The sequence below is a fragment of the Erithacus rubecula genome (genome assembly GCF_903797595.1).
Source record: "Erithacus rubecula genome assembly, chromosome: 6".
NCBI classification, from domain to species: Eukaryota; Metazoa; Chordata; class Aves; order Passeriformes; family Muscicapidae; genus Erithacus; species Erithacus rubecula.
This window is the reverse complement of record NC_136688.1, coordinates 22,248,028-22,270,309: the sequence shown is the minus strand read 5'-3', so window position 1 is coordinate 22,270,309 and position 22,282 is coordinate 22,248,028. Positions and strand designations below refer to the sequence as shown.

The window sequence follows — 22,282 nt, the reverse complement described above, 5'->3', positions numbered from 1 at the left end:
AACAGGGACGCTATCCCATTTTTACATCAGTTTATTCAATTCTGTTTCTAGCAAGACAAACTGAAATTAAATTGAAATTTTCAGTTACAAGACAGGAATGTCCTTAGCATGGTGATCTTTGGCATACTTTTAAACACTAGTTGAAAAAGTTGAAATTAGCTGGTGATTTTTGAAATAATAGGAGAATGAATGATCAAGCAGGTTTTCAGTTAACATTAAGTAATTGCAATGATTGCATGGTAAAATGTCAGTCTCCTTTCAGGTAAGAAATTAATGAACACCCAGTGAAAATGCCCAGCCAAGTACAGGTATGAGCCAATGTTCAGATGGCAGGAAATAAACGTACCTAAAATGAAAAGATTCCAAAGGTCTGTTTGAGTCAAACCACAATTTTTCAGGCTTCCAAGAAAAAAAAGTTGATAAGAAAGATACAAATAGCAAAAGTTTTAAAATGGGCTTTAAATTAGAGTAAATTTGAAGAGTAGACAGACAGTAAGGTTTTGCCAAATCTCAAAAATTATATAAATCCTGAGAGCTATAAAGTGCTTAAGGCACATTGGGATACTGCAGCAAAGCAAAGTCATGCTTTTTATAACACATAGAGCTCATTTCAGTGTCTAAAAAGTATTCAGTAGGTCTTCTGGAAATTGAAACTGTTACTGATTTATTAGTAATGAACATATCCAAAAACTGGTAATAAATAAGAACTAGATGGTGCAAATGGCATGGGTCATCTGAATGAAAATCAGTTTCAATCCAGGACCTTCCTCCAGAGCAGAGAGTTGTTATGGTAAGAGTGAGTGTTTTCTATATTACAGTACTTTATGACTCTTGCAAAAACACTCAATCTTTGGTTACTCAGTGAAGTAAATCCAAAACAGGATTAAGTTGTAGAACTCTGGAAGACAATTATTTAGGTCATTCCAAACTAAAAAATGGCACCTGGAATTGTATGAAAGTTAAGCTTTAAATAGAATTATAGTGACAAATTTTGACAACTGTGAAATAAATCACACCAGAAGTAGTAACTTGAAGTATTGCTGAAATGTAAGTTATGTATAACAACTCTAAGAGGTATCTTCTAGCCTAAATAATTAAGGTATCTTCCACCTAAATAATTCTATGATTCTGTGATCAAATGTCAGAATTATACCACCACTGAGCAGAGAATTGAACCTGATTGACATGATGATGCTGTGATTTAAACTACCACTCAAGAAAAATACATAAACATTAGTATGGATTATTACCTTTTATGGCTTATCTTTTACTTAACAAATTACATCTGTGAAATAGAAAAAACTCAATTACTTTACAAATTAAGGGAAAATATAGCTAACAACTGAAATGTGGTTTAAAAAGTCATTATGTATTTTGACTTGGTTTCATTATCTTCAGTTGAAAATTCATGTGAATGAGCGATGTGACTTATTGTTTTCTAATGTATGTGCTTGTCTATTGATCTGACTGAGTTTTGGTTATTTCCTGTATCATTGATTTAAGTAAAATGAAACAATATCCTGCAGTCCAAAAACAGATGACAATTTTTTTAAACTATGCCTGTTGAAAACAGGACAAGCTCATTGGCTATCAGGAGTCTTTTCATGAGTACTGAAAAAAAAATAAAATAAAAGTGATCAGTAGGGTAAGAATGCTGTCTCTTGCCTGTATGGCTGTTGCAGAGTTGTTTACTCCTTCAGGGTTACTAAGGAGTTACTTTACACTGGATTTGTCCAGTGCAAAAGCAAACAGTTGCTGTAAGTTCTCCTTTCACTGCATCTGCTATTTTGTATTTTTAAAAGTGAATGAAGATTAATAGAGAGTTTTTCCTTCATTCAGATATAATATGGGCAATACAATCTAGAGAGTTGCCATAAGGTTTTCTGGAATTGTACATGTGTTTGATTATGCAGATGATATTTGTATGTAAGAATTAACATACTACAGCATCATTGAAATAGCCATGACCATATTTATGATCTTTTTAAAGATAGCACTCGTAGTTAATTTTGAGCAATCAAATTGTTTTTCCTGGATGAAATACATTTTGTTTGTTTCTGATTTTGATTTGCAGCATGTCTTGCAACTTCATTACTATTCAAACAACATATCACGGAGTTGAAAGCTGAAATCTGATTCCTTTTTCACAATCTTCTTTGATATTCTGTGATTTTGGTATACTTTCATATAGTTTGCTATATATGATGAGAGTTTTCTTAGTTATTTCTGGCCAATCTCATTTTTTTCAAAACCTTAAGACAGCTTTTGGAAATTTTTTTAAATGAACATTCTTTTAATAGGATAGGACAATGTATTGAGTGCTGTTCAGGGTAGGAATGTCAAATACAAGTCAGACTCCTCAATCAGTTTTATCAATAGAAAGGTTATACAAATGACTGTCCTTACAGACCAACATATTTATTCAGTCACAGAAAAAAGTTTAAATGCTTGTCAGTGATGCTGTGCTTAATAAAAATCCACCTTTTATAAGCAGCTTTGCACCACCTGCTTTTCCCCCTCAAAAGGTTTGCAGCAGATTTTCTTCTCTAATTTAAGATTGAAGTATTTTCTTTTTCTCTGGGCAAAGACTGCTATTCTTTTATTTGCCACCCTGTTTCTTTTCCCATTCTCAGTTGAGGGGAAAAAGGTAAAAAGGATGGAACCTCAAGCATTCTGTCATACCATTCCCAAGCTAAACACTTCTTGTCAAAACTTTTGCTGATACTTCATATCTGCACCACATTTAGCACTTCCCTAGCTTCATGCTGCTCTTCTTTATTGCAGCTTTCTGAAGTCATACTAATAAAGCATTATCCATCATATTATAAGAAGATTTAAATGCTCAATATTTTTGCTGAATTTATGAACTTTTATTAAATCTCTACCAGTGAATGTGATATAATAGATGGTAAAAATATGAACTGGCTTCTTGAATTAAAAAGAATCATCCATACCTGTAGTGTGGGAAATTCTTCTAAAGAATCCCTTACAGTGATGATATACAGTGCAGTGATGAAATACTGACATATAGATACATCTTGGAAGATAGATTTCCAAATCTGGTAAAAATGAATTGAAAATATACCTGAGCATAACAAACATTCCTTATTTAAATAACCATATTTCAGAGAGTTGCTGCAGAATTTTGACTAGTCTTGCCAAAGTGTTCTTACCTTTGAAATCTCTAACTGTTCTTAAACTCATTATTCCTTCCCTGAATTGATTTCTTCAGCTTTAAGATTTATAAGTTATATGAGTTTGATTTGCTTATGTTTAAAGCAGTTTTTTTTCCCTGGCTGGTGAGCACTAACCATCTTTGCCAGTAAATACCGCAGACAATGGAAACATTATTTTGGCAGAAATGAGCACACTAGAAATATTAGCTGAAATGTTCAATACTTTAAAAATGTAATGCTTTGTTTTATGTTATCATGTATTGTAATTTATTTCAGTATATGAACATAGCTTTGAACTCTCAGTTATGTAGACAGTTGTGTTTGTGTAGTTTATAGAAACTCTTAAAAGATCTTTGGTGGCTATTAAGCCTTGAATTAAAATCCCATCTAAACCATCTGTATATTCTAGTGTAGTTAATATTTAAAATATACCAAATTCTTACCTTGTATGTATATGACATGCTTATATAGTGCTTCTGTTTTCCATGGTCTATTTAACTTGCTACTTCATAGTTTAAGTTCTTGAAGACAGGAATTGTCTTCCTCCTCTTCTAGCAACAGAGTAGCTGATTCAGTGGTTATAAGGATGTCTGAAATGCTGAAATTTACTGCAATAAAATGTGGTCAAAAGAGCAGAAGAGCTGTAGTTATTTTTTAAACTATTTCTTATGCCTTCAAATATTTCTTTGTTTAATTTTTAAACAAATAACTGAATTTTAGATAACCAGTCTGTCCAGATAAGCCTTTGCATTCAGTAATGGTATAGCTGTATATAAGAGGGTGTCAATATATAAACAGGAACACATTTCATATTTTATTAACTACCAACTGCTAATAATTCAAAACCCTTCAATTTTGTTCTACTTGAGTGGCTTGCTAGATACAACTCATATATAAATCTAGTCTAAAACTACGATTTTTATTAGATTTGTTAATGATGTTTTTGATAAAGTAGAGCAAGGGTTAGGTAGCCTTTTTGAAGATACGGATGAGTTGATATGTTTGGGATATTATTTGCCAATGGTAAAGCTTATTAATAAAGTAAACTACTTGACTCATCTTAGTATGTGTTTTGAAACAGGTGAGGCTAATGACAAGGATGTTCAGGTGGTGGAACTTCCCATTGTTGACAGCTTACACCCACGGCCACCCTATTTGCCCTTGGCTGTCCCTGAAGACTTGGCTGATAGACTGATTCGTGTCCATGGGGATCCTGCAGTGTGGTGGGTCTCACAGTTTGTGAAATACTTGATTCGTCCACAGCCTTGGCTGGAAAAAGAAATAGAGGAAGCCACAAGGAAACTTGGTTTCAAACATCCAGTGATCGGGTGGGTACTTGGTGATTTTTTTTTTTTTAACTGTCTGTGCTTTAATATGTGTATGAAATGATTCCTGTACAGGAAAAAATGTTTTACAATGATAATCAGAGTCTTGAAGTATTTTTGGGGCATGAGGGTGATTTCTAGATGAAACTCTTGTTTTTAACTGTGCATAATACAAGTTGGTTAGAAGTATTTCTTCAGCACACTTGGCTACCTGTAGTTGGACAGATATACAAAAGGCAGCTCAATAGAAGGTTTTTTAACATGTCCTTCCACATCTGGTAATACAGAATTTCATTAATGTAATTGCCTTAGAGCTTGTATTCCAGGCACTTTACTGTCTGTGTCTTCTTTCCAGTGCCTGTAGCTTCTAAATTTGAGGAAAAAAGGCTAAGCCTACATTTTACATGCCACAATTTGCAACTAATTTTATCACTGACTACATATGAACATGATGTGTGCCTTTCCCTTGCCTACTGGTGTTTTTGCCAGAGTTGTTTCTCAGCAATAATGATGAATTGGAAAGGTCTGTGTGGGGAGATAAGGGGAGAAGGAAGAAAAGCAATAAAAAGAAACTTGTGGGAGAAAGGTTTTTCCACCATGTGGTGTGAAAAATGTTGCTGCTGCTGTGCTAGTCTTCTTCCTTTGCCAGAATTTCCTTCAATGCTTAAAATTTCTTTTTCTAGGAGTACACAGTAGGTTGTCCAAATGTTAGCTGGCTTTTGACCTTGAGCTGGTAGGGCACTTCACTGCTGCTGCATCTGAAAACTTGTTAAGTTACAAGGTGGTCAAAAAAATGCATTTGTAACTACCTTAATGCAAACTATACATTATATGATGCAAATATACCTATTTTCCTTTTGACCTGTATTGATCAAGCATTATCTATCTATAGTAGATAACTTAACCTAGTGCACAGAAGGAATGCCACCTTACATGCTATAATTCAATGTCCTTCATTCCTTTCTTTCAGCTCTCCTTTGCCTCCCTTGTCATATGATTATATTGCTTTTGAGAACAGACTAACTTCATATTCTCAGCGTGTCTTGATGGACACGGCCGAGTTTTATTTTATGCAGGCAGCGAATATACCATTCCACTTGCTGAAGCAGGGGCAGTGTTTGTGAGTGTAATCCCTGGTGTGTGGCTCTGTGCAGCGTCCACGTGCGCAGGACAGACAAGGTGGGGACGGAGGCGGCGTTCCACCCCATCGAGGAGTACATGGTGCACGTGGAGGAGCGCTTCCAGCTGCTGGCTCGCAGGATGCGCCTCGACAAAAAGAGAGTCTACCTGGCCACCGACGACCCCTCGCTCTTGCAAGAGGCAAAATCCAAGTAAGATGAATTGTCTTTATGTTGCAGTTCCTTCTTTCTGGTTAGCCCCATGTTTTCTGACTATTGCGCATTGTTTTAGTACAATGTTTTCAATCCTTTATTCAGTTAAGACGACATTTAATTTTCCAGTGATTTTGATTTTTTTCTCTCAGATATGCTTTTTTGGTTTTTTTTTTTTCTTCTAAGCATGCTTTTCAAAGCTTAATGTTAAAAATGTAGAGTTGAGCATACTTGTGACTATGTAAAAACAAATCAATGCTGTAGAAGGGAGGTAAATAAAAATAATATGCATATAAATAATGAAAACACGAAACTTCTTATTGAACATACATATTAAAAAGAAACTACTTGGACATATTGCAAAACTGGGTTAATATATTAAGAAGTATATAAAACCTGTCCAAAAAGTACTTCTCTGTGAACAGTTGCCAGAGGAATTTTTATAAGTGGGTTGAAAAGCTTAGGAAGAAACTCTTCCCTCTTTCAGAAGGACTTCTGTAGTGATAACGTAGAAGACTTTCATCCTACATGTTGCATAATTTTGTCCTTAAATATAAGTGGGGTTCTCAGCTTTTTACAGTGTCTTTGTCCCTTTTTTTGCTCTGAATCCTCTTCTAGTTTTCTAGAATGTGGATACACAGTAAACATTCATTTGCTCCTATTTGGCCTGTATTTTCTTGTAAATTAATACTTCTAATTAGTTAATACTTTCTAAAATCAAAGCAACTCAGTAGTGGCAAATTTTTGAACTTGGTGACATTCTTGGAGAAATATAAAAGGTACTACATAACAGATTTTCTTTGGCATATTCAAGGTAAGCAGAAAATGTTATTTTGTAGTAGAGAATTTTCTACAACATTGAAAACCTGTTTATTTCAACTGTGTTGTTTCTGTTTTTCTTTCATATATATGAAAGGCTGCTGTTTAAAATTATGGTGTTTTGTAAAATCTAAATGAACAAACTCAACTCCTTCCTTTATTGTGTGTGTATAGGCAAGAACAAAGGCAGAAAGAATTATAGCATTTAAAGTGCAAATCTAAACAATGAAAAGACAGGTAATACAAAGTTGTGGTTATAATGTTTAATTCACTATATTGTCCTAAATAACTTTAATAACTGTTTATAACGTAACAGAATTCAGTATTGATGTAACAATCTGTTATAATTTTTTTAAACTTTCAAATCATAGCATTCTTTTTGAATAATAATGAGTTGCTCTACCTATGTAAACATATCACTCTGAATTTTTAATGACAACAAAAACGAATTACAGAATTTTAACTTATTCAGTAAAATAATACTGAATTTTGTTAAGAATTACAGCTCAAGTCCATTCCCAGTCCCAATTTTATTGTAATATGGTAAGATACAGCTCAGCCATACAGCATTATTTTGTTTTCTTTATAAAAGGCATAGAATCTGTAAGTATTGAGGAATTTTTTGTGTGTTATTGCTGTGTTTTCAGATCACAGCTTACACTGAAACATAATTTCCTATGTTGCTTGCAGCTTCAGAAGCTTGAGTAGAAGGCATTTGAAACTTCCTGTGATTTCACAGAAGGGAGAATGCAATTTGATGTTTGGGCATTTAATAGTATTTGAAGGCAGGTTAAGGTCATGTTTTGGCAGCAAAGAAGCTTTTCTTCCTCTTCTTGTGAAATCAACTATAAATTGGTGTATGCTTCTGACAAAAACCTTCCAGTCACATTGAACTACCAAGCTTTGATAGAAACAGCTGTCACATTGCAGTAGCTTATGTTGCATTCATTATTTGGTGCAATAATATTAGTAAGTACTAGGTACTGTAGCTCTCTACAAGAGAGTGACTGGCTGTCAAACAGTGTTGGCATTTAAGTAAAGAAAATTTAGCCAACATTCACACGAATAGACATGTTGTTTCTAGCAAGAGAAGTACTTTAAGCTATTCATAGTCATGAAAACAGAAATGTTTTGACTTAAGTTTCAGAAACTTCCCGTTCAGTCAGATGTCTACCAAGTACAGTAGTAAAGATAGTGCAGTCACTGCCACCAGTTTGTAAAGTGTTTGTGTTCTGCTTCCAAAAGAAGAAAAGAAGTGATTTATTTTCAGAATTAGGATCATGTAGAACAATTTTAGTAGAGAGTAACAGGGTTGAGAGTTCAACAGCTGTAATGATCAGGGGATTAAGCATTTGACAGCTTCTGGTAAGCAGAGGTTGTGGTATTAATCTTGGATAAGTGATGTGTTAGGGATGGTGTAAATTGCTTTTTCTCTGGCCGATTTAATAGTTTTGACAAGCAAATTTTTGAATGTCTAGTACATCTGTTTCTAGTCTATAATACTACTTGCAGTATGTTCACTCTTTAAGGTATTCAAAATAGTACAGATGATAGAAACAGAAATGCTTAAGAGAGCATATTTAATATATTTCAGGATTGTATATGAACCTATTTAGGTGTCTTTCTTTGTACATGAGCGTAAAAATTGAACAAATCACATTCTTCCTTCTAGAATGTTTACCTGTAAAGTCATCTGTATTTTCTTTTTTTTCCTCTTTTTACTGTTTATTTGCTTCCACAATAGCAGGTTAATGTCCCTCCTCCCCTTCTACTATCTGTAGTTTGGCCAACCCTGCCCATCCCCCCAGGTCATAGTATGCCTGATATATAAAATTCAGCAGTGCTTCAAAGTGCTAGAATCTGATGAACAGCTCACATATTTTTCAATTTTTTTTAGAGCAAGACCTGAGGAAACACATTATTTCTCCCTCAATCTGTTTACATGTATACTCACAATCTTCTTTCAGAGGGAAGAAAATTTTCAGTGCCTGTTGTGGGCACTTCCACAGGCCTGGCAATTGAGAACAGGAGCCTGGAACCCTGCCTTGCTTTGCACCTGCAGTGATAAGCTGTAGTTACACAAGGAGGTGATCAGCTGCTGAAACCAATAGAAACATGAAACACTCCCATTACTGTGCTTGATTTGTATGCTTATCTGAGGCTGTTAGGTGCAGGAAGGAAAGATTTTTAACTCTCTCCTCTCCACCTTTTGCTTTCTCATAAGTGGGAATAAAAATAAAATCCTTCCTGGCCTGTACAGAGGTTTAAAGAATCTATGAGATAGCTTTAGAAGAACTGGTTATTATTTTTAGAAATGTGGAAGAGATATATTACATATATGCAATCCAATGCAAAGAAAACAGAGTTGTGCCAGTTTCTATAATTTGGAAGTGTAATATTAGTGTCTCTGGAGGTATTTAAAAGTCATGTAGATGTGGCACTTTTGGGACATGGTTTAGTGGTGGACTTGGCAGTGCTGGGTTTATAGTTGGACTCAATGATCTTAAAGGTCTTTTCTAATTTAAGTCATCTCACGATTCACATTTTGGGCCTTTCTTATTTCAGAGAAGAGACTGTGAGTAAAGCTAGAAGGCATCCTACACAATATTGTGTTTTGGTTTTACTGTCAATAAAAATATGACAATTTGTTATGTATGAATAATTTTCTATACTTTCAGGAATTGTATTAATAGGATTGCGTCTAAGTTCTACTTAAAAAAGAAAAGAAAAATTCCCCAAAAATTAAAATTTAAGTCTTACATTTATCATAATGTAAATACAGATGGAAAAGGGAATAGAAGGAGGCAAGAGCTAACTATAGAACTTTGGTAGTTTCATTTCCTTTATTCTTTGCAGTCCTTGTGGCAAGAATAGCTTCAAATAGAATCTCAAGCACTGTAATGAATGGGAAGGAGAATTAAACCTCACCAGGAACTCAGTGAGCCACATACAGTGCACAGAGAGGAGTGTGCACCTGGCCTTTTTTCTGTATTTTTCTTTATGCTCTGATTTCAGCATGTGTTGGAGGCAGGAGAGTGGACCAGAAGATTCTTTGGTCACACTGAGTATGGCTGCTATTTTACTCACATTTTAAAAGAAACTTCTTTTCCCAAGCATTGTGTGGGAGACAACATAAAAGTGCTTGTTTGAAAACTTAAATGTGTGAGTGGATAAATTACAAGCTTTGATGATTGTTTTGAAGAGTGGGCTCTGAAACCATTGGTTAGATGAATTTGAATTAACTTTATAAAATAAAATTGAAGCCCAGACCTAAAAGCATCTCAGTGACAGTTTCCAGAATAAAAGAAGGAAGGAGAACATTGTAAATATATGCATAAAAGAAGATGTGTAAATGATTCTGACCTTTTGTTTTTTGCCAGATCAAATCTGACACTTTTTTTCCTTGTGCTTCATTCCTTAAAGTTATTAGAGTAATCTTTGGCTAGTAACAAATCAGATTCTTCAGGAAAAATTGTTTTGTGTCTGCTCAGCATATGGATTCTGATTTTTGAAGTCTGAAAGAAGTGATTAATTTAGTGATATTCTCGATACCAAAACTTTCAAAGGAGTGTGCAAATATCTTTACTGTTTGTTGTCCCTAGAAATGCCATCTTCTGTTAAATGCTCTTTGTGTTGCTTCACTCAGATTTTTGCTGAGATAAGACTGATGCTTATCTCTGTTGCTCAACTAGTTCTCAGAGTAGAGTATGATGTATTTCCAGTATCATGGTCTGTACTTTTTTCTTCCTTAAAAAAATACGAATGTGATTAACACAAAGGAAATTATAACAGAATATGTGACAAATGTTGTGGTGTCATCCATCCGTTGTGTTTTGAGAGCTGGTTAAATATTGACAAAAATGTTAGACATGATAAGATCAGAAATAAAACTGTGAAAGAGTTCTTACTGAAAAAAATATTTTTAGCTTCATGTAGGCTTCTGTAATTCCTCAGAAGGGGTATTATCAGTTATTCTAATACTATTTCTACATTCTCTTCCTTTTTTTGTGTTGATTTTCTTTTGTTTTATTTTTTATTGTTTGTAATATAGTAGGAACTTTCCCTGACTTTGATGATCAGATACACCCTTTAAACCTGTCCCATACATTCCACATCAAAAGTGGACATTTTGCATACAGTTTTTTTATTTGCTCTTGAGAGAAATTTGCTGATTTGGTAGCCACAAAAGGCAGCTATATTTGTCCATTTCACTTTCGAATACAGTTTCTCCATACTTTTAATATTAAAATGGAATAAGTTAGGCATGTTCTTATGAATATTATATTAGCTCTCTTGCTTTCTTATATAATGTATTGGTTTATGTTTGCAATGAAGTTACAAATTTAAAAAAGAAAAGCTTTTATATGTGTAGTTTTGTTTTATAATAAACTGCATAATTGAAATTATGTGCTGGCTACTCTTGTGAGTTGCACTTCATGATAGAAATATAATTGGTGTGTAACAGCAACATAGTTACCACCTTTACGTTACATCTATAATAATTGTCTATGGTAGGAGGTTGACTGATTTAATTAATTTGTGTTCCTTTCAGCTTTCACTTCCCCAGTACAGAACTGTAAATTTTTTGAGAAAGACCATTATTTTTAATAGCATTTTTAGTATTTATAAAATCTTTAAGTTGTTGCATGTTAAAAATCTTTTCTTTTACTATAATATAAACTAAAGTTTCATATTTTTTAAAAAACATATATTTTGACTTGCAGTAGTACTAATTTTTTTTTTAATAAGTCAAGAAAAGTTTATTGGCATGGAGTTTTACATTTATTTTCTTTTGACCAGTGAATTGCAAAATTGGTTCTCCATATGACCTTAAAAACTTTGAAAGACTTTTTTTCCTTCTTTTCATTAGTTTACATGCATTAATTTAATATGTCCCTTTTACAGGTGACTGGTTTTTCTGCAGTGCCCTAATCTGTATCTAACAGTGTGGTAATAAATGTAGCCTAGTAAAGTCAGAATCCCATATCCTATTTAGCAGTAGAGAAAACTTAGTGGTGAGAGTATATTCCATTTAAAATCAGCATCATTTCTAGAATGTGGTATATACTTCCTGATATTTCTTTCACTTCTACTTTGTTATGTATCAGACAGATTTGCAGGATCTTTTTTATGTAATTATTTTTTCTAGATAAAGAGAGGGCATGTTCGGAGGCAGCAGTGATTTTCTAGAGGGTTCAGCAAAATTGTAATTAATTTTCTGTAAAGCAGAAACTTCCTTAAAACAAATTAACAACCTTATCTTGCAGCAGAGTTGATGCTTCTTAAAAAAGATAAACAGAACAGTGCTATTAACTGTGTATTGTATGTTCACAGGTATCCAAATTATGAATTTATCAGTGATAACTCCATATCCTGGTCAGCAGGACTCCATAACAGATACACTGAAAATTCCCTAAGAGGTGTCATTCTGGATATTCACTTTCTGTCTCAGGCAGACTTCCTGGTCTGTACATTTTCATCCCAGGTAAAGTGCAATGCAGAGACAATTTTGATTATATATACCAGTTTTAAATCTTTGTTTTCTTCATGCTTCTGTTTATAAAAACCTGTTTTAAGATTAAAAGCACAGCAAAAAGTCACCAAGCAGTTTTTTTATGGCTAATATGCTGATCCACCTAATTCACATATGGCAAGATATGATTTCTATCAGATTGTTTGCTTTTTACTTGCTGTTGTTGTTATTCTCTTAGGTGACACAATCACACATGGTTGTACTGTTAGATGGAAGTGGACACAAGACCCAAAAGTTAAAATTCACTTAAAAACTAAATGCTTTTCACAGCGTCAAATGTAAATTTTCTGCTACACTGTAATGACAAATAGGTAACATGCACAATATTAATATTAATATTAATAGATGGTCAATACAGTGATATATTGACGTTGACAGGCAGAATTCTTAATAAAATTGCAGTAGTAGGAAGACAGCAAAACTACAAAAAGTATTGAAAAGTCTCTTATCCCTCAATCATGCTTGTGCATACACTTTATTTACCATTCACCACATCCTGTAGAGAGAATGACATTTTATAGCATATTTAGAAGGTTATTAATCCAGGCTGTTTCAGACCAAATGCCCTAGTAAAATCCAAAGTAAAAATCCTCACTAAGAAGAGCTGTGAGGAGCCATCCACTTCAATAATAATGTTTGATTTAGCTGAAGGACATCTACTGAATGTGGATGTGAAAGAAACAGTAAAAGAAACTAAACCTACAGCTTTATGTCTTAAATGCCACACCTGCACTGGTGTAGAGACAGTTCAGAGTGTGAAGGAAGAACTATGTAGTCTTGGATAAAATCTTAATGAAAAACCTGTAATATTTTCTGCTATTACTGTATTCAGATAGCTGTGTTTAAAATGATAAGTGCTTGCTTTAAATAAAGCCCTGATTATAAATATAGTTTAAATATAGTTGCAGATGGCTTGGCCAGAATGTATTGTAATTGAATTTTAAGTGTTGGAGTAATTTTGAAAGAATGTGTTTAAAATACATCAACACAGTTAAGGTGATACAGTTTAATCAGGATCTCTGGAAGGCATCTGGAGCAATTCCCTTTGAGGGTACCTTTGAGCTCAACTCTCATTCTCTTTCACCATGCATTTCACAGTAGACTTGTTTATTGGATAACATATTTAGTTTTCCAGAGCTGCAGAAAATTCTACTGAAGTATAGGACATCCTATATTCTAGTGTTGCTGTCAATAGCTGGACTATGAATTTGGTGCAGTAATTTACTTAATTTATTCTAAACAATTTATTATGCTTTAATAATTCAAACTCCTCAAAAATAATGTAATACCAGTTTTTCTGGGCATGCAACAATGTGACTCTGTACAGAATGTTCATATATTTTTTCCTAAGGCTTTTTTCTATTTCTAGTTTTCTATATTATTCTTTTTCTATTTTTTGATATTATTATTTGTCTATTTTTCTATTTTTTTCTATTTCTCCTTTTCTGTTTTTTTTTTTCCTAAGGCTTTTCTAAGGTTTATTGCAAGGTTTCCCACTATTCATAAAGTTTCCTTTTAAGGGATTTAAAATTTGATTTTCTTATCTCTAGCATTTGAATTGCTATGCCTGTCCTTTCATCAATTAAGTAAACTATTTGATAGTTACTTTGGCATTGAGGGTAAGCAAAATAAGGCAGTTAATGACCACCTTTTGTCCAATAGATATGAAGAGAAAGTAAGGTCAAAAATGTGTTTTTCCTTTTCGTTGTGGTTTTGGTTTCTCATTAATTAATTCTATGCTGACTTTTTTTCCCCCATTTTTCCAAAAAGACTCTAAACTTCATTGCAGAGGTATTAAGAGAGAATGAGGGTATATGTAACTAAAATCAGGAATTCCCTTGTATTAATTCGGTTTTATGGTGCCAAAACTAAAAGAACACTGGTAGAAGTTGAAGAATAGGTATTTCCTTAAAATACTATTGTTAAGAATTAGTCCTGTCATGTAAAGGAGAGTCAGAGGAAACAACCTACCTTGGCACTATCTTTCAGCAATGTCACATTAATTGAATTGATTGATTTATTCTATTTAGATAAAATAAATTAATAGATTAAATTATTCTATTTTTATAGAAAAGCCACATAGAAATTAAGAGAATTAAGATTACAACAAACATTTTTTTTTGTCTCTTCAGTCTTCATTTAGTTGAAGTCATAGCTCCCTCTGACTGACATAACTTCATTTCCTTGCAGAATTTATTACTCTTTGTATTTTTCATTGCACAGTTAGGTATAGAGGCTGCAGAATAAGGGATCTCGGGATAAAAAGTGGGAGACTGGCTTTAGGTATATTTCTTCATGTGGATGTTTTGCCTGCTGTCCTCAACAGTTTACAGTTTAGCCACCCAAGTTTGGTGCTACAAAGAAAACAATTGCTGAGAGGAGATATGGACTGTTTTGTGTCAGACACTTGCTAAAAGCATTTCTACGGAAAAGATTTATAACCTTTATAGTGTTTATTATGTCTGCTTCCTGGGGTACACACACATGCAGAGAACAAAACAAAAACAGTCACAGAAGCTATAAAATAAATAGCCTTTTCAAGGATATGGGTAATCAAATTTGTTTCTATATTATGATGTGTAACAGGTACTTCGAAATAATTAACTTCAGCCTGATCTTCTGAAAGGTACTTCTGAAAAGTTATTTTCAAGTTCAGATGCAGAGGGATAAAAGGAAATCTATTACATTTTTAAAGCAAATGCCTCTCTCAAAGGAGCTGAGAAAGTACAAATACATCTCGTATTGACTGATCAAAGTTCTATTCACTGTGTCTTCAAAGGAAGAAAATAAAAGTAAAATCAAGCTTTACTATATTAACATAGACTGACAATTATGAAAAAGCTCAAATGCTTCTTCCTATTGAAGAAATCTGTTTTATTGTTAATCAGCCTTTATCAAACTTATGCAAAATTAGAGAAAGGTGCAGTAATGGAAGTCTGAAGTCAGAAAACCTGCAGTACCCAAGTCAGACAGAGAAGAACTTTCTAGACAGTTGTTGAAAATTCTTTTTTTAATATAGTGCTAGGCTTTTTGTGTTTCTGGCAGCTCTGAGAAATAGAACATAATTCTGATGTGGGAACATGTGTTCAGTCTGAAGAAAATTCCCTTCATAAAATGACAAGTAAAAATGCATCTTCCTTCTCATCAATATAATTATTGTCTTGATGGAATTCAGTTTCATTTATTTGTCTTCTAAGTTGCCAGCAGTCACAATTTTATCACGGCTCTAATATAAACAGCCTTTTAAAGCCTTGGACTTAAGGAACTGTTTGGTTGTGAAAATTTTAACTTCCTTTGGAAAAGTAAATGCAAGGCCTCATTATTGAAGAATAAATTTGAAAATGTAAATTCTAAAGTTTCAAAGGGAAGTAAAATACAATTTTTAGTAGTAGTAGAAAAAAAAACTTATTTGCTTTTACATTTGATTGGCTACAGATCATTAATTTCAAAAAGCAGAATTGCTAGGGTTCATATAGATGTTTTCCTTTTATGAAGAGCAGACTGTACTAATTATTTATCTATCTGTTTATTAATTTATTTGTTTGTCTACTAAATCTGATCACCAGAGGCCTAATTAAGATTCTGCAAAATTTCATGCTTTTTAGTAACAAATATGCAGGGATCTGTGGGAGTTTTTTTGGTGGGGTTTTTTGGTTTGGTTTTGCTTGGTTTTCAATTTTTGGGGGCTATCTTTAGCGCTTGGTCAGTTGTTTTTTTTTCACCCAGACCCTGATATTCTTGGGAAATATTACTATACATTGTTGATTTCTGCTGTATACTTCAGTCACACACAATATTAATGATTTCTATTTTTATTTCTAAGGTTTGTCGAGTTGCCTATGAAATTATGCAGACGTTGCATCCAGATGCTTCGGCGTATTTCCATTCTTTGGATGATATCTACTACTTTGGGGGACAGAATGCTCACAACCAGATTGCTATTTATGCTCATCATCCACGAACTGCTGATGAAATTCCTATGGAACCTGGAGATATAATTGGAGTAGCTGGAAACCACTGGGATGGTTATTCAAAAGGCATCAATAGGAAATTAGGAAGAACAGGCCTGTACCCATCCTATAAAGTTAAGGAGAAAATTGAGACAGTCAAGTATCCTACATACCCAGAGGCTGACAAGTAGATTAAAAGGAAGACATTCAGCAGTTATTATAAAAAAACTTGATTTTGATTGGTTCAGACCAGTCAACAACTCACCAACTATTGGTTTCTATGGGATTCAAATTTGCATTTTATCATGCGGTTAAAATCAAAGCCTTTGCAATGAAACTGGAGAAGAAGCTGAGAACAAGTGGATGGGCTATTGTCTGAACTTACTCTTAAACATTTTTGTTATATGCACTCTCACACATGCACACACCAACCCACGTACAACAGGAGAACTGTTGTTTTATACTTCTTGTCTCTTTTCAGGAGTTGTTCCCGTCATTAGTCTTACGTGAGCTTTGGGCTCTTTTCTCCGCCATTAATTGACAATAATGTTCAGACTTATAACACTGCCACATTGTGTAATTTGAGTGACATGAACATATTTTGTATGTGCAAAATTTGAAACATGGTGCCTATATTTGAAAAGTTTGTGACCTTTTTAGAAGAGCCATGCCTGTTTCACAATGGGCAAGAGTCCACTTTCATCTGGTGTTACCGTGACCACTGAACTTGCTTCAAACAACAGATTCAGATTTCAGACTAGATTTCTTTACAAGTTTGGGGTTTTTTTAGCATTCCATTGATTACTTCTCATCATTAATAAAATAAAAGTTACATTCAACAATAAAGTAGTCACTGTCTCTTAGGAGCTTTTGTAAACAATGTCATGAACAGATCTTTTAGTACTGGTAGTTTCTGGACATTGTCTTTGATTGAAAAAAAAACCAACAGCACAAAATCCACAAAAGAAGGAGAAGGTAGCTGGAGTTTCAATGAAGTTTAAAACAATTGTGTTATACAACAATTGTATAGGGCATAGTGCTGCTCAGCTTTGTGGACAGTAGGTAACAACAGGATTACTTCAGTGGCTAAATTGCTTACATTTACCCTCTGGCACTATTTTCTTACCTTTTCTGTTTCTCTTCTGAAAATAATGCGGGGTTTAGGGTATTATGGATGGCCATGTAGCATTTTGGCAATCAACGTAATCACTTTTAATTAAAATATTTCAGGTTATCCCATTTATAGAACCTGTCAGTCTGGGCTACTTAAAAAATCTAACAGCTTGCCCAAAAATAGTAGGTTACAAGAAAATATACAAGGATGAATTTTTATGCATGTCATAAGATTGTTAGTAATTCTTAGTGTTTTGAAATCTCTTGCCAGTCAGCTCTCATTAAGAAAAGAGATAATTTACAAAATAATTTTACAAATAAATTCATAGTTTTTATGGTTGTATATATAGACACATATAATATGTAAGATGACGAGACTGTTTCCAAATAAAAATAATATTTAATAGCATTTTATACCTTCTAGTGCAATCCAGTTTGGATTACTGGAAGTGCAGAAAATGTTTACTGTTCAGAGACTGAGGAAATGCCACGTGAGTAAAGGTTAAAACAGCATGGCAAGTTGACCTTAGCAAAGCAGAAATATATTTAATTATGAATAGACCAAATACAGTGTTAACATAATGAATGGATGCACTTGACCATGAATAAATTTTAGGCTGAAAACTAAAAGGAAATCTCTGGCAATGTGCAGTTCAGCAGCAAGCTTCCAATTGAAATAGTGGTGAGATGGAACTGGATTGGTATGTGAAGGAATTACAAAGTAGTACTTTCTGACATGACTTGCAGAACTCATCCTGTAGATCCCCTCCAATAATGTATCCCTCAACTGAAAAACTATTCTGTCTCTTGAAAAAGAACAGCAAAATAAAAGTTGAAAAACTTGGGGGGAAAAAAGATGCATTTACCATAATGTTGAATAGGCATATCAGTGAAAATGAGCTTAGATATCAAATGAGATTTAAAGACTGATTGAAGGATAATGGAAATTTAATAAGAACAGCCAGGAAGTGCTAAAGATGATTTTTTTGCCACAAAAGATGTCTAGAATCAACAGGTGTTTCTGTATTTTGGAGCTGCTAAGGAAGCAGCTTTATATTAGTTTCCTGTCTAAATGATGCTGGTAAATTTTCCATTAATTCAGGCAAATGTGGTATTTCAGAGGTACAAATGTAGGCACTTTTTTTTTCTTTTCTTTATTTTGAATTTTACATATAAAGCTACTGCTACTTTCCTTTTCAAATTGAAAAAAAATATCCAAACCCATGAACATTTTTTCCTCAGCAATTAAGTCAATGCATTTTATTTTTGGGATAAGTTAAATTGTTTTCCACAAGTATTGATATAGGTTTATATATTTTGAAAATGTTTTATTTTTTAAGCTATTTACTTATAGCTTCAAAGCCTGTCATTTCTAGCTCATTTCTTAGAGTGTGATTCAGAAATAGTATTCATAAATAAACCCTTAACATTTTTCTGTAGTCGGGAAACTCAGTTAAAAATATAAAGGAAGAAAATAAATAACAGAATAGCTGAGGTGAGCCCAAAGGCAAAATCAAATCTTCTGGTGTAGTGATAAGAGAATTTAAAACAGCTGCTACAACTGATGTTGTAGAAGCTTTACCTATACAAGTGGCAATTCCTCAGCAGACTGTATCTGATAAAACATTGGCTAGCTACACATGCCTCCTTACATATTCTAAGTACCTAATGAATAATTAGGTCATCATCTTTGATAAAATGATCATGAAATGGTACAAAATTATAGCATTACTGTTCATAATTCAGAATGTACTAATGTAGATGCTATGATCTTATTCCCTAGGGTCATATGATCCTCTAGTGCTTAAAATTCAGTTATTCTCAGAGGAAGAAATCTAGCAATACCTTGCTTGCTAGATGCATGGTTCTAGAGATTAGTTTCCATTGGTTATATTTTGGGATCCTGGGACATTGGTACATTAAAACTGATTTTGTTTTATATTAAACAAAATGAATATTCGAGACTTTATTCTCGGTGTACAGTGGGATCCAGGTAATATAGAAGGATCCATGGGTACATGGAAAAAGAGACCCCCAGATTTTTATTGTAGCTCGCTGAAAAGTGAAATAATAGGAAATAAAACTTTTGTCTTGAATATCTGGAAGAAAGCTGAATCTTTTGAAGGCTATGAACTCATTAAATTACTACCCAGAATGCTTGTGAGGAAGCAAGCATACATCGTGTTTCTTCTGTTTACCTTGTAGCTCTCCAGCAATCTAGTCCTGTCATTTCCCCCTCATACCAAACCACCTTCTCTGATATCCATAAGCCTTCATACCCCCTTAAACAGCTGCTGTTTAATTAAATTTTCCCTCTCTAAGAAACTTTGGTGCGTGTGTGTGCATATGCATGTTATAGACATAAAACCCAGTGTGAAGAGCACTCATGTTCTTTGCTATTTTATGTTGTCACTCTCATAATTCTCTGTAAAAACTTACTTGCCAGGTAAATATAATCTTTGGGAATTTCATATTCTACATGCTGCTTGGAAGCTGAGAAATTTATTCTGAGTGATTCAGTTAACTGGTCTTCTGTGACACAGGTACCACCAACCTGAGTTGATTTGCACGCCAGCCCACAGTCCATGCATGGGATTTACAGGATTCCCTCTACCAAATTCCTGCCCATGTGAACTGCTGAGTATTATGGATTTGTTCATGAAGGATATGTTTTATTTCAAAGTTTTAACATATTTTTAAATGTTTGCCTTCAGTTAAGTCTTTTGTTTAATCCTTCTGACACTGAATTTTAACAAAACTTTAGGGAAAACAGATTTTTCTCCTTTACTAATTTTCTGAAAGATCTGATGATACCTTTTTTTACAGAGATATATTTACAATGTAAATGTTTCCTTCATAATTGGTTTTATATTTCTTTGGCTTGCAATTATAAAATAAGGGTCTCTAATGTATAAATTATAAAATAAGGGTCTTCTGAGCTAGGAACATAGGAGAAAATAAGTGGAAAATTTTCATGATAAATTCTTGATAAGGGGGCAGATTTTTCTTCATGCCAGTGGAGTAGCACTACCATTTGGAACCTTTTCATAACAGTGCATTGAACTTGGTTTTTCCAGATCATTAGTTTCTTCACTGTAATCTCTGATGTGACTGAGGAACCCAGGTAAAAATAACTTGCTTAGTTTGGGAAATGGGAAGGTGAGAGAGTCTAATAAGACGTGATATTGTGCTTTTAATATGAGTTGCTATATCATCTTATAAATCTACAAATAAAAATTTCTGTACTGGGTTAAGGACCTCTGCTGGTGAAATCATACATAGAATTTGCAGCCCTACTTTTAATTTTGCCTAATACAAGTCCAAGTCATATATAAATATCATAGTCATGTTCTGATTCTTGGTTGTTAGTATATTGCAGTTTCATTCCTATTTTGATGGCATAGGAGCAGGTTGTCAAGGGGCTCAAAAGGTTGTTTGGTTTTCTTATAGTATGGAATTAAAATTGCATTTAAAGCTAAATTCTACTTCCCTAGGGTGCTCCTGGAATTGTAATTGTAGTCTCCAAACTTTTGTCAAGGTTCTCTCTATCTACCTGCAAGCTTACCTGGAACAAGACTGAGGCAAAGAAAGTTATTTATAAATATGAACTGCATACAGGTTGTGTTTGACTTTGTAGTATCCTGTTCATTTCTAAAAAGCACGAAATGTGGCACTGCATGATACAAATAAGAGGATAGTATAAAATTCCCAAGTCTGCAGAAAAGAATTGTCTGTTTGCCTGCATCGCTGGATGCATTCACTGTGTACAAGATTATTTAGGAATCTAAGTGCATTAGGCAGAGGTCTTTCTGCATTACTACTGAATCCCTTCCACTGATGTTTGCTGGGCTTTAGCCTTTTGGTACTGTGCACAGACAATGCTGGTGATACTTGCTGATATTCAGTGGAATCCCTTTATTTTTTATGCTTGTTTCCTTTGACTCAGCTTGTCAGCACAATCCTATTGCCACTGCAATTCAAACAAGTTTGGATTAATGTGAAGGCATGTCAGTTGTTTACACAAAAAAGTCTCTGCCATTGCTCAGAATTGCTTTCACACTCAGGCTGGCTCCTTGGGAGGTGCTGTTGGGGGAGGGAGCCATCTCCACTGCTCTAAGCTGTGCATGTTTTATAACTGTATTCAGTATTGAATGACTTTTCCACTTTATCCAAACCCAAGGTGTTGTTTTCCTTTTAGTGTATTTATGAAGGGTTTTCTGGAGGATGGTGAGATGAAGTCCCAAATATCCTACATTTTCTTGAAGAGATATTACAGACCTCATCTCATTTTCTCTTAACCATCTTAAACACATACTTCAGTTGCACCATTTTAGGAGAAGCAGCTAGATTGATGTTTCCTGAAGATTGTGACATTTTTTTGCTCTTCCATTAGCCCTAGCACCTACTTGTATCTGATCCTGTTTGACTGTGGTTGTATGAACTTTCTTCACACCTTTCTGCTTCACATATTTTGATTTCCTTACCAGTGGTCATTACTTGGTAAGGATTCCAAGGGTCGAGTTTCTATCTGGGGCTTCATATATATTTCTGGCATGTTTGCATTTTTGTTTTTATTTTATAGAAATGCATTTTTTGTTGTTCTTCATTAGTACAGTCAAGGAGTCAAAGAGGCAACACTATAATCTGATATAAGTGTTCAGGAGACTTACAAGACATAGAAATGCCTTTAATAATAATGTTTGCAAGTATCTGGACCAGATGAAGGATGTGTTTTCATAACATTCCCTATTCATTTTTGACTAGTGTTTATTGTACACTGGTGCAGCTTAATTTGCAAGAGAGACAATGTGGATGCAGTCTTTTTACAGGATCATGTAGAGAATTTGCTACTCTTCAGCCTTGGAATCCTTTTTTTAAGCTTAGTTTTAATGTTCCTCTCTGGCAGGTTGGGGGGGTTTGTATAATACAGATGCACCATTCTCAGTTAATTAGTCCACTGCAAGCAGAGCCATGAGGATATTGCTGTGATCAGCTGTGAGAAGCCACTGAATGTAGAGATTGCTGCACAATTTGG

The 22,282-nt window shown here is 34.0% G+C and overlaps 1 protein-coding gene across 9 annotated transcripts in view; it reads left to right on the top strand.

Annotated features, from left to right (window-relative positions):
- The window catches only part of FUT8 (fucosyltransferase 8), a 95,936-nt gene extending 78,872 nt beyond the window's left edge, over positions 1–17,064 (top strand). For all 9 annotated transcript variants that reach the window (XM_079307658.1, XM_079307657.1, XM_079307659.1 and 6 more), the window contains 4 exons: positions 4,258–4,504; positions 5,656–5,832; positions 11,986–12,136; positions 16,008–17,064. In XM_079307658.1, the coding sequence (XP_079163784.1) occupies positions 4,258–4,504; positions 5,656–5,832; positions 11,986–12,136; positions 16,008–16,325 (893 nt within the window). In that variant the 3' untranslated portion in view covers positions 16,326–17,064. The remainder of the gene's footprint in view (positions 1–4,257; positions 4,505–5,655; positions 5,833–11,985; positions 12,137–16,007) is intronic.
- Positions 17,065–22,282: the final 5,218 nt, after the last annotated feature.